This window comes from Notolabrus celidotus, chromosome 10 (assembly GCF_009762535.1).
Source record: "Notolabrus celidotus isolate fNotCel1 chromosome 10, fNotCel1.pri, whole genome shotgun sequence".
Taxonomy (NCBI): domain Eukaryota; kingdom Metazoa; phylum Chordata; class Actinopteri; order Labriformes; family Labridae; genus Notolabrus; species Notolabrus celidotus.
In genome coordinates this window covers 17,391,711-17,418,833 of record NC_048281.1, presented here as the reverse complement: position 1 = coordinate 17,418,833, position 27,123 = coordinate 17,391,711, and the positions used below count along the sequence as shown (strand labels likewise).

Below are 27,123 nucleotides of genomic sequence, written 5' to 3'. Positions count from 1 at the left end.
ATCAGCTCCCCCCTGCACAAAATGAAGTTGTGCAAATCAGAGAATATCTAACTTAGCTTTTGGCTTAGTTCTTGTTTGTGTCTGACTCTGATTCAAGAGGTTTTGAGGTTAAGAGGGGTTGTGAACTATAAAATATTTATTATCTCATTGCGCACAAAGCAGCTTAAATGGGTTGTAATTTCACCTCATTGTTTGCCACATTTCTGTGTGGAACTCCAAAGTCCTTCAAAAGAATACGAATCAACAATGAGTTATCCCTTCTTTTAGAAAAAAGGTGTGGTATAGAGGAGAGATATGCCCTGCTGTAGGCTCCTTAAGCACCCCTCCGCTCTGTTTGTGCAGCAGATTTTGCGGCCCTTTAAAGCTCAGCAAGGCGGAGTAATCAGCATTTGAACTGCTGCTTCCCTGTGACTCCCTGCAATTGAAATTCAGGCTGATGTATAATTATTTCTGAGCTCATCTCCATTTGTCAGTGCTGAATGTCTGTGACCTGGTGTCACTCAGCCTCCTGAAGACAAATCGCTTCCTCTCGCTGACTGACAGACAATGGATCTATTGACTTGGAGGAACACTGCCTGTGCTCAGGTGGCAACAGTTTATCTCCCTTTGAAGGAAAAGACAGAAATACAGGAATACATCAGTGACTGCGCTTGAGTCACCTGATTTTGGATTTCTGCTTTTAGATTAAGTCTTGAAGGTTACAGTTGAAGGTTGTGTAAGCGTTGAGAGAAGAGATAACGGGTGGATTTTAGCTGCAGATATGGGACATACTCTACGTGTCATGTATGTGTGCAGTGGAATAAAAAGGAGTGATGATTTCCCCTAAGCTTTTTTCACACATGCATTGAAATGTTGTCAGTTTTACTACATTTTCAGGGTTAGCTGCAAATGTGAATCTAAACGGCCCCATTTTTCACCCCAAATTTGCCTGGACTTTTTCCTGCCAGCCTTCCAGCAAGGGAAGTTTTCTGAAAAAAGTTGGCGTAAGCTGAGTGTGAATGCACCACACACACACGCACACACACATCACCCCTAGACATATATCATGTGACTAGTATGAGGTCTGTGTGATCTTTGTGCATTTATTGATAAAGCTTTATGCTCTGTTTAGCTCTCAAGCATGTTCCCTTCCACTCATGTCTTTATAATGTGAATACACTTTGTGATAGGTTGCCTTTATATTAAAGCTGTAGCACATTTCAGATTTGGACTCTGCTTTGTCTGCGATCTTGGATATCTGAAATGTATACATAACTAGGGGTGGGAATCGAAAACCGGAGCCGACTTAGAACCGGTTCCAATTGATCAATTCCATCGGAATTGTACACCTCAAATGTTATCTATTCTTCTTAACAATTCATTTCCAGGCACAATGTCACGTCACGTTGCGGTACGTTGCATTACGTCACACACTCCACGACGAAGAACTCCTTCAACCACGAGGAAACTTGGAGAGGAAGAAGCGGTCTAAAGCGTGGCTCCATGTGAGCATGTTCGCTTCAGGGAGGTGAACCCCCGTCATGCGGCCGAAAATGAGGCACCAAGAGCGGGTAAAATACCTCTGCGATGACCCCGGAGGAAAAACGTTTTCCTCACCAAATTCAAAGTATTTTCCTCCAGGCTCCAGGGGCCACGTTGCGGCCGAGAATGAGGTCAACCTATGTTCAGTACGTTCAAGATGAATATGTTCATGTTCAGTCTTGTGCAGACATAATTTTGAAAAAAATAAAATGGTTCCTTGTTTTCCCCTCAAAAAATACTCAGGAATCGTTAGGAGAATTGATAAGGAATTGGATTGATAAGGAGAATCGACAATGGCATTGACATTGATGAAATCTTATCAATTCCCACCCATACACATAACACTGATTTCTGCAGCGCCCTTGTAACTGCCGCCGCTCCCGTCGATGACAAACAGAATTTTCTCAAACATTGAAGGAGTGCATATGTGAGAATAGATATAAGGGTGTGTTCTTGAATCCAAAGTGATCAATCTATATGTCAGACTGAAACAGACTCTGAAAAAAATAAGCTGGTTTGAACAGTCCAAGAGCAGAATGACACAAAGACTTCTCCTCAACCAGAGCATGATCTCACACACCACCATTCCCAATAAAAGGAAAAGAAAACATTTTTCTGGCAGCAGAATGACAACCCAGTGATACACTTACAGAAAATATGCAGTCTTGGCTCGATGTACTCCCTGAAAGAAAGACGCTCACTGTCCAGCTCCCTGTAAACACACGAGTTGCAGAAATCATGATACTATGCTGCATGTACTTTCACCTGTTTTCTGCCAGTAACCTGGATTTCTGTGTGCTTGTAAAGGCAGCCAGCATGACGACTGATATTATATGCTGCTGTGCTGCTCCTGCAGGGAAGGTGACATGAGGCACAGGTGGCTTTCAGAGGGATCAGCGAACTGATGAATTCATGTCTGCAGAGGAAATTGATGCATAAGGCAGTATTTATATCTGGGAAGGTAGAGCTGTCTGAACTCTTTCCAGCAGCCTTTACATCCTCCTTTATGAAGATTTGACACTTTGACTGTCAGATTTCAAAAACCTATTCCACCATAGCTCCCATTTCTTTTTCCTTCCTTGTGCCATAAACTACATTTAAAGAGGGAGAGTCACGGACGGACAGAGGGGTTGTGTAAGAAGCTCAGAGGAGTGGCTGCAGTCTGAGGTCAGTAGATCAGATCACATGATGCAATGAGTCAGGGTGGGGTCAGGCTAATACTGTGTCTTGGCAGACCAGGAGACATTGGGGCTTTAGAGAGGAGCTTAAGCTTCGACTGAAAGAGTGTCTGTTAAGGGAGATGGTTATTATTCTATGTTGAAAAGTCAGACTAGTGTGTCACTGAAAGAAATACTGTTCAAAGTAATCAAGTTTGTCTGGGATGGAAGAGCATAGCTGGGCGTTTGGGGAAAATGGGAGGAGGGAGGGGAACCATTTTTCTTTTGTTTTCCCAGACTGAAGTCAAACTGAAAGTAATTCTGACAGGTAAGGAGAAAATCAATCCAAGGAGGAGTTGTTTTTTTGCTTTTGGAATAAGTCGAAATGTCAAATGTAGAGCTGGCATGTTGGGAATAATGTCAAACTTTCATCATTTCTGTCGAATATAACAAGAAAAAATGACATCAATAAGATTTTTGACATTTCCACTTAATTCTCCAAATGGTAAGAAAAAAACTTCTACAAACAACTTTGTTCCTTATTTTTTATTTCTGTTATCTGGCCTGAATCAGGCCTCCTGCTAGGATCAGGATAATCCTGATATTATGGATCGAAATGATCTCAGGCCTACTCAAAAGTTTTGACCAACACAAACAGGAAGTTTTATCTGGATCAAAACAGAAACTAGTTTACCTGGATCTGATTTAAGAATCCTTTTCTCTTTGAAGAAGATAATATCCAATCTGATGACTTCCATCTGACTAGATTACTCTTGAAGAACTGGGGCCTGCTGTTCCCAGCTTCATTGATCTGTCACACATCCATCACAGCAACAGGAAGGAAACAGCATGATCTGACAGGTCACAGCTGCTGATTAAGACATTGTCCCGATAAGCGTTCCGAAAGGTTGAAAACAAGTCTTAGATATCACAACATGGCATCAGCAGAATTTAAAAACAAAAGCAGATCTGTGCTCATTGTTTACCAATCTGCAGTCCTGGCTCTGCAAGCTGAATTCTGACTTTATTCTCAGCACTTCAATTTTAACCTCTACATTTCAGCTCCTCATTTGTAATCAATAATAGGACTAATACACTCATTTCCCCCCTTGTTTCCTGTCCATAATACTATCTCATAGTTTTGTCCTCTTTGCTCAAAGATCTTGTCATTCTGACCTTTAGGGAGTTTCTGTGTTTTGTTTAGTTGTGGGAAATAGCAATAATAGTTATAATTAGACACTGGTCTGCCTTTTTGTTGAGACCAGAATGAGGTCATCTTAACTCTGTGGGAACTACCCAGTCTGGACCTCAGGCATTAACCTAATGACAGCCTAAAAGTCCTCGCAGACCTGGCTTGACTACTTAGCGTCTCTTCTACCTCTCAGCTGTGTGGGCATCAAACTGTCTCAGGTCTTGACATACCAAAGCTGTTAACAGCTCGGTAGTTGGGTGAGTTTATTTTTCGCCTCAGTATTTGAAGGGGAAAGCAGAGAGTAATGTTGAGGAACCAGTCAGCTGTGTGCTTTTAGGACTTTGGTACATTGTCTGCAGCATCGATGCCTTCACTTCTTTCTTGAAGCTGTTGAGAAGGCCAAGCTAATCTCAGCAGGGAGGAATCGTTCTGCTCTGGATTAGAACTAATGGGAAATTTCAGAGGTAGGTTCAGATACACATCAGTTTTCTTTGCGTAGTGGTGCCTACAGTAGGGTTCACTTTCCTTTTGTATGTTGTTTTTTCTGTGGTTCCATTTCCTACAGTCTGCTTAGTGTGCACTTTCCTACAGTCAAGTTTATACTGCAGAGATGTATTCACATGGACAGATTAAATACACAGCTTCTGGTCAAGGCGTGAGGAATTTCCTCTTTCTGACACGCTGGGAAGCCATTTTTTTAGGGGCTTGTGTTTTATCACAAAGAGAACATTTACAGAAAGGCATGATAAGCCCCTTTTTTAAAACTATATCTATGTTAATTTAAATGACTATTACCATAACAGAGACTAGTTTCCAAAGCTGCACATTTCTGTTCCGAGAGGATACTGTGAAAAAACATGAAAGAATTTGTCCTCCCTGACCGGGTTTGCAACTTCTGTCACTTTTAAAAACTGCACCAGGCCAGTCCGGTCTGTGTTGTGCAGAAGTCAGGGAGGAGGAGTTTGTTGAATTCAAACAGCTCTCCCCATTTCCTGTTGCTGTGTTTGGTGGAAATCAAATAGCATGTCCTTGATTCAAAAGGCTGTAAAGTAGGCGGGAGGTATTCATGGGGGCGGTGTGTTGCAACACTGTGAATGAGCAGGAAAGGAATTCAGGAGACTGACAGGGAGATACATGGACTCACATACTTTGTTGTAGTAAAATCCTTATCTGTCATTTAACACCAGCACTGGCACATGGCTCTGTTAAGCTCAGACACCTTGAAATGCTCGTGCAGCCTCGGTGACAGACTCCCAGAATACCTCAGGGTCTCATTTCTTCCAAATGCCTGGGGGACCTCCCACGAACCCCCTCCCCTCCCGATGCCTCATCCCTGGCCAAAAACTTTTATGTTCTTACTGTAAACACACCAACCAGCTCACACAAACTGGCTGTCGGACAGAGCTAAATGATTCCCTACGTGTGTGTGTGTGTGTGTGTGTACACAAACAGATGGATTTAGGTCTCTCACTTCTGTAAAATGACACTGTTAACCCTTTAAAAGTCCGTTTGCACAAAATTGACAAACTCAGAAGAGTTACTGTATACAATGATTTTAGTAGGAATTGGACAAATCTTATAGCAATATATCATCATCCTGACTTGTGCCGTAAGTACTGTACCCCAAGTCCCAAATATTAAAGTGTCATTTCAAAAAAAATAATGCAGCGCTATAAATAGATCACTTCCAATTAGACTCACCATGTAACTGTTTTGTGACTCCTTGATGTGGTGCTAGTGACATTAATCCTGCACTTGGGGGCATTATGTTTACTTCAATTAATCAGATAGTGTGATGTCTCATTAAATAATAGTCTTTATTGATTGATTAGTTATCCAAAAAATGTTAGTAGTGAGTAGTGACATAAACGTAATCCTGGACAGGGTATCTGTGTTGGGTGGCAGGTATTGTATTGTATCGTATCCATAGACTGTATGAAATATAGACGTAGTATCCGTGACGTCACCCATCTGTTTCTGAAGAGCTGTTTTGAGGCCAATCGTCGTCAGCAGCCATATTCCTGCTGTCGAGTGATTGTAACGTAAAGAGGCGGGCTTTGAGCCTCCTAGCCAACAGCTACAGTGTTCCCGCCTGTCAATCAAGTCAGCTGTGCCTCTCATTGGAAGACTCATTATCTCAATATCTTTGAAATTGCTGAGTTAGAAAAAAATTCATCCCCCTTACAGTGTGTGCCAATGGAGAAATGAGCTATCCAGACTACACTGGTCTTTTGTACCAGGCTGTAAACATGTTTATTTCTGCTGTAAAGATCAGCCTTTTCTCATTCATGTGTATGTGACTTCCGCTACTTCCGGATCCAGCCTCAAGCGGATCCTCGATGAATTGCAGTTTTTAGCACTTCTGCACTGGACTCATATTTTTAGACCGGAGGTTGCCGCTTGATTCAGACCTAAGAGAAGCTATAATGTCAAAAAAGAGAGGTAAAAAGCATTTAACGCCCTCTGCTGTTTAAAAAAGGCTATAGTAGTTATTTTTCATCTCATTGATTTGAAACGCCCCTTTGTTGTGGTTCAGTAAAGCACATTTTGCAGGTCAAGATACCTGTGAAAAAACCAACAGGTTGAAGATGTCTTTGTATCTTTGAGATGACAGAGACAGTGCATCTGTAAGGCAGTAAAAGTCACTTTAAAATCCCTGTTTCCCCAAACTCACAAACCTCCTGTGTTATTGGAGCCCTTCCTTTTCTTTTCTACTGCAGGCCTGAGCCGTGAGGCAGTCATCGCAGCCTTCAGCCACCCTGTCTGGCTCAACAGGCTCCTTCTAGTAAATATGGATCCACCTTCAGCATTGCTCCCTTGATACTCCCTCCCCCGTCAACAGATATAATGAGGCCATAACTATTCGTTCTACTTTCTCATTTCAATCCTGGACAAGAGGCCAGAGAGAGCCACGCTGACAGGAACGCCTTATCTCTACTGTCGGGCTGCTGACTTGTTTTTGGTTTTATTGTCTCTCGATGGCCTGCCCCGCTGTCTGCTGTAACCTCTCACTGATATTATACACAAGCAGGTATATTCTTCACCTGTGCAAACATGCTCGGTATTTCAGTGCAGCTTGTACACCGCTAGGATTTGAATTTCTAATGTTTTTGGCCTACGCTACATCCCTGGCTGTTGTTCTGTTTGTGCTGTATTTCTTATTTGACTTATTACACACACTAATCATTATTAAACTTGTGTTGTCTCAACCCATATGGCATTGATTTGCACGGTCACAGACATGAAACACTGACAGTCTTTCTCTCTATGGACCATATGGTGTGTGTGGGTGTGTGTTTTTGTATTGCTCGTGGTGACATGTGACCATTGATAGTTATCGGCACAGCGCGCCTGTGTGTATCGAGAAGTGGTTGACACAAGTGTGTATTCAAGAGCAGTGTCTGTTTGCACATGCACACTGCCTGGGATGTGTGTACAAGATAGTGTTGTTTTGCTGTTGTAGAGGAGAGTTGTGCTGACCGGATCATGGTGTGTGTATGTGTGCGTTTGTTTGCTCACACAGGAGGAATGCCAGCTCCTGAGCAGAGCCCAGTGACGGAGGAGGGGCTTCTGCTGACCATCCGCGACAGATCAACTGGCCGCAACATGGAGGCTGAACACACCGCCAACAACATCCTGGCCTCGGTCAAAGAACAGGTAGCGGGTTCCTTTGATTTTTCAAGAGCCCATTGATTCATGTCATGAGTTACATTTCACAGAACTGTTAAAGCTTTATGACCCATTTATGTACAGTGACATTTACAGAATGCTTAATGTGCTTTTGACTGACACATTGTACTAAAAGAAATCCACAGGGCAAAGTGGGTGGACATGTTTAACTGCATATAAATGCCACACACCCTGTTGTGACTGTAATCATAAATCCATAGTTAGGAGTCGTAATTTCTGCATGTGTGGGACGATGAAACGACTTTTGTTTATAGCAGAACTGCAGTCTTACTGGACTGACCACTATTTTGCTCTGTGCAAAAATTTTAATTGGAATAAGCGTGACTAGAAGCTTTTTTTTGTTTACTGCCTTCAGTCATGGCCTCGGCTTGCATCAATGAACAAGGAAGGAGATCATCTCTTGCAGGGTTTGTGAGCCCGTGGAGGGACATGCCCTGTGACTCACTCCATCTATGCCTGTCTCTCTCTGTGATTCATCCACGCTCCCTTCTGTTACACACATGCACTCTCCTTTCCTCTCTGGCTTCCCTCCAGCATTGCATATTATTGGAATCCAACACAGGGCAAACTGGGCTAAAGAGCTTTTGCTCTTATTAATGACATTAATTCCCTCGTGTGACACCTGGCTGGCATATCTTTTTTTGGCCTGAGTGACACTTAAGTTGTGCTACACTTTGCGATGAGTTAAATGTGTCAGGCAGTGCGTGTTTACACTTTGCACAAGGAAACCCTATTTAGGCTTACTGCGGGGAAAGTGTTGTATTGTTTGCTCGAGTAAGGAAGGAAGGAAGGAAGGAGGTAGCACCTGTCTATGTCACTTCCTTCCCTAGAGTATTCCTCGGTGGCTCGTCCGGTTAGAGCAGATATATCCAGACGAGCAGGAAGAGTGAGTCGCCTGCCTGAGCTGTTGCTTTTAGAGCGACTGGCAGGAGACATGCCTCGGAGGGGATTCCTGCTAAAGACTGGAAGCTGGAAAATGACCGTTCTCCTCCGTATTTAACAGAGTTGGAGAGGCAAATCATAGTGTGAGTGAGTAAAAAACATGCAGGAGGTCAGAGACTGGGCTCGTGTGAGAGTGCTGTTTCCCTCTTGTGCTTTATACATGAGGTTTTCCTGTGATTGTTAAGAGGCAGACCTTCGAGGGATCTCACTCTCTGTTGATGTAAACATGCGAGGCTGCTGCGCTGTAGCTGTGGTCGTGGTTAGGGCTGGGGCTTAGGATGACTGGGTGTTTGGTAAGTGTTTACTCTTTGGGCTCTACTATTGTATCTTTTCAGAGCACTTTTTACTGCCTCTTCATTGGCTGATTTCTCCCCCTCTATTTGTCTTTTCACTCTGTTTCTTCTTTCTTCGTTTTCTTTGCGTCTTTTCCACAAACTTCTGTCTGTCACAGCTGTATTTACAGCTGCACAGGCTCTGCTCAGATGCCCAAACAAGGACAGATTCACCAACATACTATAATTCTCCATGTGTGTTCATTTGCTTGGGCTTGTATTCCCTCTGTTTGTCGTTTTGACAACCAACAAGCCCCCGCCTTTTTGCCATTCATTTGGGGATTTGGTTCTGTCTTGCTGCAGATTCTGGTTATTAGTGTCCTGTCTTTGCTCTGTGCTTCCTTTAATAGCACTGATCCTCCATCTGGATGTCACATCCATAGTGGTTTATTACAGTCCTCATTTAAGCTTTTAAATGTCAATGTTTTTCTTTCTGCACATTCGAACTGGCTTTGAAGAAGCATGCATGCTGTTATTTTTTTTAAGTCTGACTCATCCATATAACCTAAAACTGTTGTAATTTAGAATTAACTTTACAAATTCCCCCTTCTGCCCGTATTTATTATCTCATTAGAATTTAAATCAGCCAAAGGGGTAATTTCGAGGATTATCTAAGACCTACTTTTTTATCTGTTTCATCTTAAGTGTAATTGAAGCAGAGGGAGGCTGTGGCACTCATTCAGACAGATTGTCTCTAGTGTGGATTATTCAGCATTCATGGGGCCCTTTTTCAGTGTATTTAAGTTGTATCTATGGCATAAAATCACAGCTGTCTGTGGCATCTATTAAAACATTGAAAAAAGATCATCTCAGTAGTAACATGGGAAAGTCATCGATGGATCTGTAATTATTATTTCCTTATAAATTATTCATTAATAATGACTTGATCATGCTGTGCTAATTGCTGGCATCTGCTTTAGCTGTGTTGTCATTTTTTGGGGGCACATTTTCTCAATGCTGCACATGTGTTTCAAAATTCATGTTTTCTTAATTTGCTTGTTTTTTGTCTATTTGCATTTGTTCTCCTATGTAAAGTGTGTTTAGCCCTCAGGGCCGCTGGGGTAAAAAAAAAAACTGCATATCAGAATTATCCGACTCAAGCAAAGCCACATTATGCATCCCTTGCTGCCCCACATTTTGGAATCGTATCTAGTTTATACAGTATAATAATGATGTGGTTATATTGGTCTGTGTTGTACAACCAAGTAGAGTCAAATTAGCAGAAGTAGTTTCTTATCACCTGTTACTTTGCTTTCCTCTGTCTTTTGAGCTCCTCAGTGACTGAATCATTCGTCCTCTAAGCCTGCTGTGGATTCATCTAACTGGGCCTGCTCTGGGAGCATGACATGGTGGATCCTTCAAGGCACCGGTACACTCCATCAAAAGTGCTTATCTGATACTCAAACAGCTTTGGAAACCCCCTCCCCTGATACCCTTTCTTGCAATCCAATTTTCCCGCCCACTTCATGTAGTGATTGTCCCAGAGTGTAGAGGAGAGAAAGTCAACATGGTTTGAACTTCACTGCAGAACTCTTTTTCAGTCAAGTGTCATTCTTTGCACTCTTTGTGAAACAAGCAAGGGCAGCAGCATGAATGCCTCCCAGGGGAGATTGTCAGATGATGTGTACCACTTTCTACATTTTTAGATTAATATCACATCTTTTTACCCCAACTTTGAGTGGAGTCTGTTCGACCTTTCGCCTTTAGACACGGTAAGCCAAAGGATACTTATAATCCTGTTATTCTCTAACACAGCCACTCCCTTAGTATCAGAAACAGCTGAAGAAGTCCTTAAGCACGATAGCACGGCATCTTGCACAAAGATTTTCATTAAAGTCTTCATGCCTGTAGCCAGTGTGCCTAATGAAGCGTTCACTGATACTAGAGTGTGCTGATGGCCGCATTCAATCAAGTGGCTTTCAACCACTTGGCCATCAACAGCTTACAGCTATTCCATAAATTAAATGGTTGACTGCTTTTCGTCAAAGTTAACATTGTGTACATATAAAAAAAAGCTGCATGATTGCCTAATTAGGACACCTCTTTAGTGTGCTTGACTGTAATCTTTGCAAAGGGCCTAATGTCAAATCCTACAAGTCAGATGAAAGACGTCAAATATCTCCTATATTTCCTCATGATGTGTCTTGAAACTGAGGCCCATGAAGTTGAGGCTGGCTGCAGAAACACTGGAATCCACATAGACCCCAATTAAAAAAAGACGATCTTTGCAGCATTAATAAACATGTTTACAGCCTGGTTCCAAAAAATGGCTCAGCTCTACGTCGCTAATCTCTCTATCGGCACACACTGTACAGGGGGTGAATTTTTTTCTAACACAACGGTTCAGAAGATATTAAGATTACGAGTTTTTGCCCAAATAAGGACATGACTGACTTGACTCCCGGACGGCAACACATAGCTGTTGGCTAGGAGGATCAAACTCTGCCTCTTTACGCCACACTATGCCTGGTTGTGTTTGGCATTTCCAATATGGCTGCTGCAGGCGATTGGCTTCAAAACAGTGCTCAGGAACAGATGGGTGACGTCACGGATACTACGTCCATATTTTATACAGTCTATGGTATCGACACCTCCAGCAAACTAAATATGTAAAATAGTATGTCTTAAAGGCCTAACTGTGTGGTACGTTTTCCCTCCATTGTGCCTTGATTGGCTACTTAATGGGACTGGTCTACTTTAACAGTATGCAATTTGCAAGTGAGTTTTCAAAACATTGGTAAAACAAAATGCTAATTTGATGCTAATGCATCCTGTTATGTTAATTTTAGGAAGAGCATGCCACAGGATTACATCATTGCCAAGTCAGTTATGGAGGCCGAGACTAATTGCAACTCAACTTGGAGCCAAGTTGTATTTATTTTTATTAGAAAAGCTTCAAAGAAACAAACAGGCTGATGATGGCAAAAGTATTACATTTGTCAGTGTATCTGTGAGAGCTCAGACAAACTTGGACAATGGTTGAATACCAGCCTGTGCTCTAGTCACTAGCCCTCAGATAGTGTGTCTGGCCCTGATATTTGTGATGAGTCCTGTGCCATTGGTACAAGTCTGCCCTTGTCTGCTGCTCTGCTGAAAGTCTACAAACCCCCCGAGAATGAAAAAAATCCATTCTGCCCCTGTTCTGATTTCTACACCTTTCTGTAAATGTGTGTGAAACGAGCCGTTTCAGACTTCCGTGTTTTTGTTACGTAACAACAATATCTGGTCTGTCACGGAGTCAGAGCTCGGAGCTTGTTCAGCCCATAGACTGTATAAAATAATACTGAATCCCTCCTCCGTTTTTCATTACCTGCACAAATGTGTGCTAACAAGGAGCTTAGGAGGGAGGCATGCTAGTTGTAGGCTGTCTTAATAAACACAAAGGTCGGTTTTACTCCCCACGTCTGCAGATTTGAAGATATAGTGGATGATTTTTATTTATCATGGATAAGTGCTAGCACTAGTTAGCATAGCTACATAGCTACATGTCGTAGCTGTAGCCGTGTACCAAGACACACGTCTACATACTGACAAATAAAACAACAAGAAACACAGAATCTGTGACCAATCCTTCAGAAAGGTCCTGCTGCAGGCGCCTCTCCGTCACGATCAGATTCTGGATCAGATTCAGAGGGTTGAAGTAACGCAATCTCTGAGCAGCCGTGTATATTCAGCCAACATGTAAACATTAGATCAACGTGCTGGAGAGCCCAGGCACATCCACTTCCGAAGGGGGCGTGGTCAGAGGGAAAACAGAGTGTTCTGAGGAGGACTGAAGAAGAGGGCTTTTCAGGCATGCCAAAATCTGATTTCAAAGTGTTTTTTGAGCATAAACTTTAAAGACATGTTTTGGGGACCTCTTAGAACAATATATATTGATGAAAAAAGCGTGATATGTCACCTTTAAGACTTCAAGGAAGCACATGATGCTGAAGTTAAACCTAGATTGGGTGATTTGAGAGAAACAAATCTACAATTTAACTTTAAACCAGAAATGCTGCTTTACATAGGAGATCAGAATATGGTAGTGGTGCATCTTCCTGGTTTGAGAGATCAGAATATGGTAGTGGTGCGTCCTCCTGGTTTGAGAGATCAAATTATGGTAGTGGTGCGTCCTCCTGGTTTGAGAGATCAGAATATGGTAGTGGTGCGTCCTCCTGGTTTGAGAGATCAGAATATGGTAGTGGTGCATCCTCCTGGTTTGAGAGATCAGAATATGGTAGTGGTGCATCCTCCTGGTTTGAGAGATCAGAATATGGTAGTGGTGCATCCTTCCTGGTTTGAGAGATCAGAATATGGTAGTGGTGCGTCCTCCTGGTTTGAGAGATCAGATTATGGTAGTGGTGCATCCTCCTGGTTTGAGAGATCAGAATATGGTAGTGGTGCATCCTCCTGGTTTGAGAGATCAGATTATGGTAGTGGTGCATCCTCCTGGTTTGAGAGATCAGAATATGGTAGTGGTGCGTCCTCCTGGTTTGAGAGATCAGAATATGGTAGTGGTGCATCCTCCTGGTTTGAGAGATCAGAATATGGTAGTGGTGCATCCTCCTGGTTTGAGAGATCAGAATATGGTAGTGGTGCATCCTCCTGGTTTGAGAGATCAGAATATGGTAGTGGTGCGTCCTCCTGGTTTGAGAGATCAGAATATGGTAGTGGTGCGTCCTCCTGGTTTGAGAGATCAGAATCAGCTTCATTGGCCAAATACATGTGCACATACAAGGAATTTAACTCTGGTAAACTTTGCTCTCTCGTTACAACATTAAACATGAGCACACCGTATTCATAAAAAAGAAATATCTAATGTTTCCATTCAGATGTCCTCCTATATGAATATGAATCATACGGGCTGCAGATGTTGGAGTATCCTGGCAGTTGCCTTCAGCTCTGTATTCAACAGCCTTTTAAATCGAGCCAACTTTCGATCTTGAAACGAGTATACCGGAGCCCTCAGGTTGTCTTGTAAGGGAGCCTGTGGCACCCACTGTGCGCAGCCATCAATGAGTGTGAGGTCAGGTCTTTAAAGAGCATCATATTGATCACTCTACCCTCATCTCTGCCTCCTACCGCAGCTCCCAGGAGAGGAATAGCTGCAGGACCGTGTGGGCCCTTTTGCTCCAGTCGACTTTGATTTTATCCTCACAGGCGCTCCTAATGTACACATGCATCTTCAAATGGCTTGCCTGTATGCCTATTTTAGTCATGTTTGTGTAACAGCATCAGCGGACTGGGTGAGCAGAACCAGTGGGAGGGAAGTAGGTGATGACGAGGCTGGTGCTCTTTGACAGCCCACAGCAGTGAACTTGCAGTGCATAGTTGGCATATAAAGGGTTATTAACTTAACCTTCATGATGTCACGGCTTTCAGAAAACATGACTGTGTTGTTTCTGTTGCAAAGTTTTTGCAGCACTGTTGAGCAGATTCAGCAAATATTTCTGTAACCGTGTTTCTGTTGGTGTGTTTCTGTTGAAAGGATCTTGATTGGAGGCCCCGTTCAAATTCAGTGCTTTTTATTTGGCAGGTACTTTAGATGTGTTTACATCAATAAAAGCTTCAGGCAGACACAAAGGTGACTGTTGATTTAGTCCTCTCTGAGTTATGGATTTTCCGGAAACAAAACTGTAATTCTGCGGCCAGTTTACGCCTTAAGTGCAGTAGAGCAGATCATGTGTAGTGTCAGTTTCTCTTCCTTGCAGAGGCTGTGAGCTGGTGCGCTACTCGTCCCCCTCCATTATGAGGCTTTACCCTCAGAGTAATGCTGTTTATTTTCTGTGCCTGAACATGCCTTTATGTGCCACACTGCTGGCCTTACAGGAACACTGCACTGTTTCAACTCACAGCCTCCCAGAAAACTCCACAGTGGAAAATTTCCCACTTCGCATGAGGGTCTATTACACATGAAAAGTCTGTCTGCCTCCTGGTTCTCACTGACAAACTGGAGTTACACTCTGTGACCTGGTTTTCATCCAAATCAGACACAGACAGACTCTAGCCTTCTGTGCTGAGCCCATGATCTGACCTTGCTTTAAGTGCTACAACTCCAGTTCACTCTTAAAGGCTTGATGAGCTTGCTAAAATATTACCCACTTGAGATACCAATGCAAGCCTCTCTCATGTTATAATGAAGCCAAAGTCTTTTTTTGTCTTTTTGACCCAGCTTAAGGAGTTAACAGTCGGGGTCAGGTCAAAGCTTCATGGCAGCTGTATCACCATTATGAATTTCCAAGCTGGCAGCACAGCAGGAAGGTTGAATCCTCTCTACAGGCGATAGTGTCTATTCCACCTCCATGGGCGAAATAAGGACTCTAATTACAATCGACTGGTGATTTTCTCCACTCCTCAGGGTCTTATCTGCACTCCCCTCCCTACCACCGCTGCTGCTGCTGCTGCTGTGTGACACAGGCAAGGAGAAATTTGGAGGCATAAGCATTCTGGCCTCGATTATAGTCATAAAAATGGAAGCTCGGCTCCGAGCAATTACCCCATGGGGGAACAGAACAAGCACGAGAGGGGGAGACGTATTCAGGAGGGAGGGATACAGGTGAAGGAGAGAGCTGAGATGTACAGCAGAAAGACAAAACGCTCACATGCAGTGGGGTGGGGAGGCTGCCCCCCTCTTGAGGGTGGGGACTAAAGAAGAAAAGGACAAAAAGTGAGAGGGAGAGCATGATGGAGAGAGGCAGAGTCAGAGAGGCTGTCACCTGTGAATGGTTCTCTAAAGTGCTGTGGCAGGGGGCTGTCAACGCTGTGGAAAACAGAAAAGACAGAAAAAAGGAGGAGATAATCTGCTCCCAATGTGACATGATGTCAAAGGATTTGTGTGTGTGTGTGAAATGCGTGTGCGTTTGTGTTAATTTCTGGCCTGGCACAGTGCTGTCGTTTTGAACACAGCCCTGGGAGATCCTGCTGCAACTAGCCCTGTTAATACCTATCACCATCACTGTCATCATCATCAGTGTTACTATAATCATTGCCACTGTCAATAGCGCCCACAGAGGAGCCGATCGTTTAGGATCAGGAGAAGAAGAAGTTCAGTATACTCTGCTGGGCTGTCCTTGGAAAACCATATTTCCACTGAGGAAGTTTAGGAAGTTGACTGAGTGAATTACCAATCAGGTTTATGTCCCTGTATCCTTCCTCTGCCTAAACAGAGACAAGGACTGATCTTGGAGTAATCGCACCAGTCACTGCAGTCTTTGTTCACTACACCGACCTCCAGATTGACAGTCCCTAGATTGCTTACTCACCTCATTTTAGCCTGGAGCAATGTTCTTTTAGTCTGACACACTGCCATTGATCTCTCAGTGGAATTGTATGTTCTCACATCTACGTGAATAGCACAGGCAGTGTGATTGCACCTCTGCAGCATTTTAACTTTTTTTCTGTTCCAATCGAGGCGGTACAGATTGCCTTTTTGAATTACTCTCAATTACTGCCTCTCTGCCAAAGCATTATCACCAACAGCATCACATAAGAGCTTCAGTTGAGGTTCAACAGATTGTGGCAGAACAAAACAACAGGAGGTCGACTGCAAAACTTTGATCAACACTTCTAGTGCAGGAGGAAGAGGAGTTTATTGTAGAAGTAGGGAAGGACATCTGTAAGTTGCCACAGTGTATCCTGTTTTTACATCCAGACTTTTACAAATGTGTTACAAGTAGGGCAGTCGAAATTGACGTGATAGTAACGCGTTAATTCAAATTCTCCTTAACGCCACTAATTTATTTGACGCGCGAATAATGCACGCACATTCTGTGTATGATCCTCGGCCCGCCCCTTAGTTTGGGAAATCAGGAATGGATACAGCAGTAACATAACATTTCAGATGACAAGAAGAAATGAATAAAGAGGGTGTTTTGAATGGCAAGTTCATCTTTAAAGCACTGCCAGATGGTTCTCTGGACAAGACCAAAGTGATCTGCATTTACTGTCGATGTGACGGAGACGCGTGGACAATGCGTCTGTTGTTGTGATGCCTGAGCTCAATCACTTTGTGTTGAGCTGCTTAAAAACAGGATTAGTTAGGTGGATATTACATGGTGGTAGTGTAACGCCGTAACTTGTTTAATCTCTTTGGAACTGTTAATCTTCAACAGCGTTAACTAGAAACTTAATTAATTATACTTAAGGGCTGTGGGGAAGAAAGAGCACGGGACAACTTCTGCTGTGCGTCGTGATGCCTTTAATGACTCTTCCTCAACATAGGACAACAGCACATCGCACTCATGTGACACCTTCACTTCAACTCAAAACCATATCACCCGCAGCAACCTTAAAGAGGCGGTGCAATATATGAAATAGAAGTATTTTGAACTTCATTAAAGAACTCAATTATACAAATACTTAGACCAGAATAAATCTCATCTTACAGTAGTATTACTAAGTTTTGTTACATTCAGGTCAAAATCCCCTTTCAGCATATTTTTTGAGCATGCAGTACCTTTGATGTTGTGTGGCAATTTTTTTGGACAGTATTTTTCATTGTTTTGGATTGCTGCAATAATAATAAACATGCATTTGCATAAAGAAAGCATATTTGTCCACTCCCATGTTGATAAGAGTATTAAAAACTTGAAAATTATCCCTTTTAAGGTTCGTTTAGAACAGATAAAAAAATGTGCGATCAATTTGAGACTAATCGCCAGTTAACTATGGACATCATACGATTAATTGCGATTAAATATTTTAATCAATTGACAGCCTTAGTTACAAGTATAGATGATGAGAAAATGCTGTTTGGAAAGTGCACAGCCTCTAGGAACCCTGTTCTTACAGTATCAAACAGATATGTGGCACATTGATGATCAGATATCACACACATGTGAAGCTAAGATTGTGTTACAAATAGTGTTACGTAGACTGACAACACATGGTTGTAGTCTCTGTGACGTCACTGCTTTTTGAAGAGGTGATTTGAAGCCCAGTGGCCATATTTGAAATGCTCACTCGACCTAATCCCCTCCATAAAGTAGGTACAAGTAAAGTCATGAGCTATCCATCCATCCATCCATTATCTTGGCCACTTATCCCGTTTGGGGTCACGGGGGGCTGGAGCCTATCCCAGCTGGCTTCGGGCGGAAGGCAGGGTACACCTTGGACAGGTCGCCAACCTATCACAGGGCTAACACAGAGAGACAGACAACCATTCATGCACACACTCACACCTACGGGCAATTTAGAGTGATCAATCAACCTGAGCATGTTTTTGGATTGTGGGAGGAAGCCGGAGAACCCGGAGAGAACCCACGCATGCACGGGGAGAACATGCAAACACCACACAGAAAGGCACCCGCCCGGCCGGGGATTTGAACCAGGAACCTTCTAGCTGTGAGGCAACAGCGCTACCCACTGCACCACCGTGCAGCCAGTCATGAGCTACATTGACAAAAACATTTTGTGATCCAAGCCATAAGCATGTTTCTTTCTGCTACTCATTTGTGCATTTTAACAATCCTAATGGGGATCCCTTGCTTTTGCAGTAGGCCTCAAGTGGACACTCGTGGAACTGCAGTTTAGCACTTCTGCAGTGCTTCATTTTTCAACACGGGCAGTTGCCACTTGGTTTATGCCTATTGCTACTCAAAAAAGTAAGTTTGATATAATTTCAAATGATTGCACATCATCCTGATTCCACTTGAACTACTTATGGCGCATAAATTGTGCTTTTAAAGTGTAATTATGTGTGGCTCGCTGTGCATGCTAATGAGGCAGAAATGCAAAGGAATTTACTCCACCACTTGCTCAGAAATAAGCCAATTTCCAACATGTTCCTTATGTCTGCCCAAATAACCTGAGCCAGTTACAGCCCACCAAGATAAAAGCTACAAAAATACTCCACTTAAAGGTGCTTGTAAATGAGCCAAAGCTTTATCAGAGCATGAAAAAAATAGAAGCGGGCAAATATTCACAACAAAATGAACCATCAGTGACGAAATCCTCGAAACACATTTTGAAATGTTGGATCCATCTATGAGCACTGACAGGATTTCTCTCCCACTCTAAAGTCAATCCTCTCCGTCTTTGTTATTGACAGTCATTCTTTTGTCGTCAATCTCTTGTGTGGCAACTAATGGCTGCTGCACTTGCCAATGCAGATGACAGCTCCTTTAATAGCGTTCACCACACAAATGACAATTTCCTTAACAACATTTTAATTATCGAGCCAAATTGTAACTTCTGTGCAATGCTCCAATATATCAAACAATGTTCTCAGAGGTCTTACTCATTTGTGTCGGCAGTGTGTTTTCATCTAAAATGCTGCTAATAAAAATAGTATTTTTCAGAGTGGTGATGACGAGAGAACAATGTTATAACTACAGCTTTAAATAGACAGCAAGTCAGTGTCTCCCAGTCATCAATTGTAGTGTTTGTTGAAGCAGTTTATTAGTTTGATGAGGATAAAAAGAGTATTTTTAGGTGCTCTGCAAGTATCCTGCTATAATGCTTGTGATGATGCATCAGAAATCCTTGAACAAATAATAATCTTCTGTGAATTTTTCCCATTGTCTGAGCATGAATGGTGTTTCATATTTCCGTATGAGGCTTCTGGTCACATTATCATCCTTAACAGTATAAAAGCTACAGTGCAGCAGTGGGTGCTAAAGCAATTTCCTCCCTCTGATTCACCTATAGCTGTGCCTGCAGCTGTACGCTCTCTTACATCAGCAGGCCACTTCACTGTATTTTTATATGCATTTCTTTTCATTGTGGTTATTATAATTCTGCAGCCAGTTTCCTCAAACCCTAGTATTTTAACAAGGTGACTTTGTGGCAGCTTTTCTGAGTAATTGCACCGCGTGGTTCCTCCAGGTCTGGTCACACAGTTGTTCAGAGGACTGTTTCTCTTCTCTCACACCTCAGGCCTGCTTTTCTGTCCCTGCTGCTGCAGAAATCCTTTAACCTCTGCTGTCATACTCCCACTGTGCAGCATTGTCATGCTCTCGTCGGCTGGAGTCTGCCACACTGCAGTGAGGATGCAGGCCTGTCAAGCCTCATTGCCACTTAATGAACGAACATATTTCTGTTAGATTCTAATCTTTGGTTATGAGGAAATCTACCATCTGCACTACTTACGCAAAATGAATCTGAACTTCCAAAATGAACATGGAGCCCTTTCATTCCAGGCCTCAGCCCAAATCAGCACAATCTAAGCAGACTTAAAGACTCAGTGGCTGCACTGAGAATAGTTAAGGATAAGATCTAAAGACTTAATTAATAGCAGAGTTTGGGCTCTCGCCTCCACGTCTTGGGCATAGATTAATATGATTTATACCTCACAATTATAACTCTGACATAGACAGGAGGCTGCTGTCACCAAGAATATTCAAACACAATTTCACACATCACTAGCACTGCATCACGTTATCATTATTCATCATGCTGTATAGGTGGCATGTATGACAGTTGTAGGGTCCCTGTTTTACATACAGGAGGTGAGATGATGCACCTGCTTGGTTCCAAGTTGTATCCATGTTGAATCTCACATGATTTAAATATGCATTCATGTTGAAACTGTGAGTTAGAAGGATGGTGTCACAAATCTTGGTATGTCTGTCACTAGTTAAGACAATGCAGTTATTACTCTGTCAGCACACTTAGCAGTAAACAAGTGGAGCAGTTTACATTGAGGTATCGACCATTTGATACTTTTTGGTAAAACTTTAGTTGACTAACCAACTTTTGAGTTGGATATATGGCACTGGAACTTTTATTGAAAAACTTTTGAAGAGTTCTGGCAATTCATCCATCCATTATCTTGACCGCTTATCCCATTAGGGGTCATGGGGGGCTGGAGCCTATCCCAGCTGGCTTCGGGTGGAAGGCAGGGTACACCCTGGACAGGTCGCCAGCCTATCACAGGGCTAACACAGAGAGACAGACACAGACACACTCACACCTACAGGCAATTTAGAGTGATCAATCAACCTGGTTAGCATGTTTTTGGACTGTGGGAGGAAGCCAGAGTCCCCAGAGAGAACCCACGGAGTTCTGGCAATTCCCTTGAGATTTTATTTAGACTTTAGACTAACCAATCTTGAACCAAATGCACCTTAACCTGCCCATAAATGTATAACACATGCATTAAAATGTGTACAACAATGTATTCAACTCCCTCTGAACTGACAACCATCTGCCTAAAACCTCCCCTGCTACGATACAGGCTGCAGGATCTGCTGACACTTGTTGCTGTTTTCTTCAGTCGTCCAATTGATATAATTTTTTTGGGAGAAAAAAATGAACAATTCATTAGTGAGCTGGTAGATCAATTATTGTGTGAAGAATGTTTGAAATTCCCTCAGCAGGGAGAGACTTTTCGTCACTTCATAGACAGTTAATCTTTTCTTGTTTTAAGAGAGCGGCTTGATTGACAGCTCTGTGTTTACTACAAAGTCAGCAGCATCTTGTTTCAGAGAATTTCTGCTGCTGAATTTTTATACTGCAAATTAAGAAACATAACTGTCTGAGTAGTTGGTTAAAATTGAAAGTGTTTTCAATTGGATTCAATGGGTATAAGTCCATATGAATACTTTCTATAGCATACTGTGTGATTTATATAAGCTAACACAGGTTTGCAGTAGTCAGTTTACAATGTGTGTTGGTCAGTGTATGTAGCTGTATAGCATTTGGGGTTTGTGTGCGCATAATCCTCTCTTATCTATGCTGAGCCACTGTCTATGTGCTGAAGTAGCAGCAGGCAGAAGCTACTCCAGGCACTGCAGATGGGTCCTGTAGAGTCAGCGTCCATAAAGATGACAGGGGGACACTGTATATTGGTAGCGTGGTTTTCCGCCATGTGTCATCTGTTTCTTTAGGGCCTATCTGAGGACACAAGGGGACAGGATCTGAATCAGCTCATGGACTACAGGCAGATCAGGCCCAACAGGCTCACGGTAATGAGCAAATAAAAGCGTTAGAGGCCTTGTTGGTATAGGAAAGCCGGCCACCCATTGTCTCTGTCCTCCTCTGGTACCAACCAAGGCTGGGCTCACACCCGTTAAATAAGCATAGGGCTTGTTTAATGGTCATTACTGCTGCGCTAAGTCTGACTTGGATCGTTATGCTGAATGGATGTGTCCCATTTTGTGTAGGGGCCAATGCAATGAATTACACAGAGCAGTGAGTACGCTCTCTCCATGGCTAATGTGAGGCCCACTTATGAGTGTGATCCTTGTTTCTGTTTCATTAGACCAGGACTCGTTTTGGCTCAAAGCCCTTCCCTATCAAATTCAACTTGTGAATATATTGGATCCATTTTTTCCATAATAATCTTAATAAGTCATGCATAAATAAGGAGTTTAATAAGCCAGTTGAAATATGTGAGGATAAAAGAATTTAAAAATGTGTTTTTTTTTTCTAAAGAGAGCTTGAGGATATAAAGGCAAAAAAGCATGGTAGTCATCATATCTACCTGATAGAGTAAGCCCTTTGCCTGTATGCACTCCTGGAAGTTTCTAGATATTTCAAGTCAGCCTGCCCCTGAAACTTTCCAAAGTTGTTATTCTAATGTCCCCCACAGTGTTAAGTGTTCCCAGTGGGACTGGAGGAGGTTGGTCTCAGGAGGCAGGATATGACATTTAAAGGTTGCTGAGGCAGTCACCTAATTTTTGTAACATTAACAAGATTACAGAAAAGGCTGAGTATGACTCTGAAATGCCTTTATAACAATGCTATGTGTAATTGGTCATATACACTCGCATACGAATACAAATAATATCAGTGTTTGAGTGGAGGTATTGTGCTGTCGAGCAGAAAAGAGAATGATGCTGTCTTACCAGGACTTGAAATTGTGAATATTTTGATCGCATATGCTCCCAAAATGTAATCTGTGCAACCTCAAAATACATTTGGAAGCATTTGTTTGAGTGCAAATAATTGTTAGGCTGCAATTTTTTTCTTTTATTTCTCTTAAAACATTAATACACTTTACCAATATGGTGATGTGTGGGAAATAAATAATGCCTGCTATAAGAAGCATAGTATTATGACATCAATCAAGAGTGACGTTTGCCTCTTAATAGGCATTACTTATCAACCACTGTTCCATTCAATCCAATCAAACCTCACCTTGGCTTAACTTTCAGTGCTGACTTTAGATTGGTCGGCTTGCCTTCAATCATTCCCTTTGACTGCACTTCATTGTCATGTAACAGAAAGTTAACTTAAGAGAATAATGAGGGTTTCTTTTGTAGGCCAACAGAAAATGTAACTACTTAAGTTGGTGATGGCGATGGTAATGTGGTGAATGTGGATGTGCCAGCAGCAAAGACGACTCAGTTTTCTGAGAGAGTGACTGAAAGACTTTGAATCGCTGTGCTATCAAATTGGCACAATGCACTGCGATCACTGTAAAACATGCTAGATAAAGATTGCAGATGACGCTGCGGTTGTCATGAAACCTACACATTTTAAGCCCAAGAGCTTGACCAAACCCATAGAGTGCTAATGGTGATGCTGTTTTTTAATGGAAGAAATGTTCTTGTGAAATGTAATCGTTGTGCTCCTTCATTTTCACTGAGTGCTCCTACATTTTTGCAAGATTCTGAATTTGGGAGCACCTATAAAAAAATGATTTAGTTTTAATGTGTAGCGTGGTAAAGGTTTGCTCCACTGTTTAATAGCAAGAGTAGAAGAGGAAGAGATGAAGGGTTATAAGGTAAATATTTTAAGGTGAGGGACTGAAAATGTTAAACTCACACTGCGTGGCTTTAACTTTGGATCGTTAAGCTGAATGTCACCAGGCAGGCCTTCTCCTCAAACACTCGCATATACTGACACACTCATTAAAAGCAAGTTCAGCTCTTTTCTTTGCTGCATTAAGTCAAATGCTTCTGGACTTTTTAAACTTTATAACGTGATGGTGATGCATTGGTTGCCGCTATGATACTCAGTTTTGTTTACTTGTTGCTTCTTGGTTGCTGTGTCTCATGTGCCGCTCTCAGCAAAGATAGAGAGAATGCAAGATGTATCACTCCTCTGCAATTCAACTCTGGGTAATGATGTTAAGTCCAGGGACAGTATTAACATGTGTGATGATGTCAACAGTGACTCATACAGCATTGATTATTTTCTTGATCAATGATTCATTGTTTTGTTTATAAATGTCATTACAGTCTCTCTTTATGCCTTTTCATGTGTCCTTTTTATAGGAAATACACTCAACAAACAGAAGCAGAGTATCTGTACTTTACTTGAGTATTCTTTTTTGGGGATACTTATTACTTTTACTCCACTACATTCAGAAGACAATTATTGTACTTTTTACTCCACTACATTTCTATCAATGCTCTAGTTACTCACTACTTTATCTTTGAAGTCAGCTCATGAATTTCCTTCTCTTTCTGAAATCTGATCCCTAAGACAGTAAAATGTGTTTGTCTAGTTCTGTTTGTCTCAGTGGTTTAGCCGTACCTGTATATCGTGCGTCTCCACGGTTGAATGTGGAGCAAACACAGAGCAAAATTCACTCAGATCAGTCAGTTCATTTAGAGGTGGTGATGATGGCTATAATTCTCCACCTGAGCACCCATGGTCATATCTTCAGCCCGTGTTAGAGGTTTTTTTTAAATGAAGAATGATACGTATCGTTTGAAATGTTCTCCCTGTTTCCCACTCTGCTCAAACAAACAAACATTCACTGTCCAACCTGAGAAAGCGTGTTGAGCTACGTAACCTTTGTTTCATTCCAGATGAACATTTCAAACTAAGTTGTCTGTGCTTGGAGTAACTTAGTTTCTGTTTTTATTCCATGGTTTAGTTTTTAGAGATTTCAAGTAATGTTTTCTAAATAAACATAATGTAACTAAATGAACTCCTATGTAATCTTGACTGCCATGATGCTTTGTGAAAATGCAAAGTTTTGAGATATTTTAAAAAGTAATTTGAATACTTCAGTATTTTTAAAACAAGTACTTCAGTACTTTAACTCAAGTAATAATCTGACAGCAACATTCACTTGTATTGGAGTAATATTTCACCTGGAGTATCTACACTTTGACTTAAGTAATGAAGCTGTATACTTTGTCCACCACTGTTAATAGGTGATCAAAATAGTTGCTAGTTCATTTTCTGTGATCTACAAATTGACACTTCATCACTTATTGCCGATTAAGTCCCAGTTTTTTTTTTACTCTTTTCCATGCACCTTCATGAAAACAACTTCCAAACTCATACAAAAACAACAGGGCATATTTGGTGATTGTACAACAAGGAAAATGTCTGCAACCAATTTGTCAAGCAAAAAAACTCAAAATAACAACAACAACAAAAACCACCTGGAGGAGCACCAAACATGAAGGTTTGGACTGTCTCCATGATCCTCCATAAAACAAGAACAGGCAACATGGCTGCCTGCTATAGGCTCGGAACCGCTTTGAATATTAGTCATGACAGAAATTTCTGTGCCTTATGGTTGCAACAGATGTCTGTTTTTGCCGTGCTTGATCAAGATCACAGACCATCTAATCAGCAGCATTGAAGACCTGCCACTTTTTCCCTGTGTGAAGTATTAAAAAAGACATGGCTGTTTATTCCTCCCTGCCTTCATGCTGCATTGCATAATGAGAAATGCCGCCTTGGATGAGGTTGCTGGACTTGAGAAGGTGACACACTGCCAAACAAAACAATCGGATAATGAGCTGAAAAGAAAGACGGCACAGAAATGGCGAGCCAAAAATAGTGACATTTGCAGGAGCAGGAAATCTCTGTCTTCCGTTAAGACGGTAAACAACCCAGTATGCTCTCTCTCTTTCTCTCTTTCTCGCTCTCACCATATGTTCATTTTTTCTCCCTAAACATCTGCTACATTTTCATACATGACACTCTGAATCAATATGCTTTACACACAGGTGAGTTTTTTCAGGTGTGTGCACAGGTGCTAATGTGGGTTTGAGTGATATGCATATGTAAGTCAATCTGGATTTAAGTTGTGGTTTTTCCATTTTGACACTTCCTCTATCCATCTTACTTTGCCAATTTTTAATCAGACAGTGGTCGTGCCCTCCTGAACTCCAATATCTAGCATTAAACTGTATCTTAATACTTGCATGTTCAAATGTTCTCTCTCCTGCTTCCTATAGCTTTGTGTGTCCATATGGATTCTTGTCAGTTTCACCTTATGTTCCCTCTCTCTCTCTCTCTCTCTCTCTCTCTCTCTCTCTCTCTCTCTCTCACTCACTCACTCACTCACACACACACACACACACACACACACACACACACACACACACACACACACACACACACACACACACACACACACACACATTGTCGGCTGAATCTCACACTGGAGTAAATCCAAAAATTGTATCAAGTGGCTGTTTGAATCATCACTGCCTCTCTCTTTCTTCATGCATGTGTGAGTCACCCTCTTATCACTATTATTCAGTGTCTCTCCCTGCTATACACTGAAGGCCAAGCCTAGACTCTCATTCCTTGCTTCCGCTGTAATATCCAACTTTTATCAAGGGCTTGTAAATACACGCAACATTCAGATGACTAGTGTGTGTACAAATGGTGTATTAATGGTTCAAGCTTTTGACTTTACGAAACTTCTTCTAACTAACACTGCCCTGTTGTTTGAAGGGTTCAATCCTGGAGTACCGTTTGGGCCTTAAGGCTCTTTTTTCACTTCTATGAGGATTTGGTTGAGTGTTCAAGAGTTCGGATCCAAATATTTATAAATTAGAACAGTTTTTAGTCTTGAAGGAAGGGTGTGCTGAAAGCAGTGTTTGAATTCAATAAGTCATTCTGCACAGAGGCGCTGAAATAAATTCAGCGTTTTCTGTTTTGAAAATTCAGTTTCATCTGTCTGAGAAGTAAAAGGCATGGATACAGGGATGGTTGGAATGAAAGGTTGAAAATGGCAATTTTCATGTGACTTAATCTCTCAGCAGGGGGTTGTGTGTCACACAGGATTGATGGCTCATGCCTTCTTCTGAGGCTATGCCACACTGCAGAGTTTTCATCTTCAAACAGCTTTTTAAACAGATAAAATATCTTCATCCAGACAAGCCTCTTAGCACTGTTCCAGAGCCAATTTCCAACCAGAGAAACACACCTGAAAGAGCACATCACAAGACCATTCATGTGTTGTGAACAGGCAGACACACAGCACAAGCACTGGTTCTCTCAAAACAGCACAGGGCAGATTTGTCACAGGACTCAATTGACTTTCTCGCTGCTAATGTAGGTAGAAGTAGCATTAAGAAATGTAAAAAATTTAACTGGAACAAGATCAGTAAGGTATTTAATCAGTCATGTTGAATTGCCAGTGAAGACTGATGTATTTTTATTC

General features: G+C 42.0%; 1 protein-coding gene across 3 annotated transcripts in view; it reads left to right on the top strand.

Annotated features, from left to right (window-relative positions):
• The window catches only part of LOC117820614 (plakophilin-4-like), a 105,654-nt gene that overhangs the window by 12,582 nt on the left and 65,949 nt on the right, over positions 1–27,123 (top strand). For 2 of the 3 annotated variants that reach the window (XM_034694444.1, XM_034694443.1), the window contains exon 2: positions 7,394–7,527. The exons of the other annotated variant lie outside the window; for it this stretch is intronic. In XM_034694444.1, coding sequence (XP_034550335.1) covers positions 7,399–7,527 — 129 coding nt within the window. In that variant the 5' untranslated portion in view covers positions 7,394–7,398. The remainder of the gene's footprint in view (positions 1–7,393; positions 7,528–27,123) is intronic. 3 annotated transcript variants of the gene reach the window in all.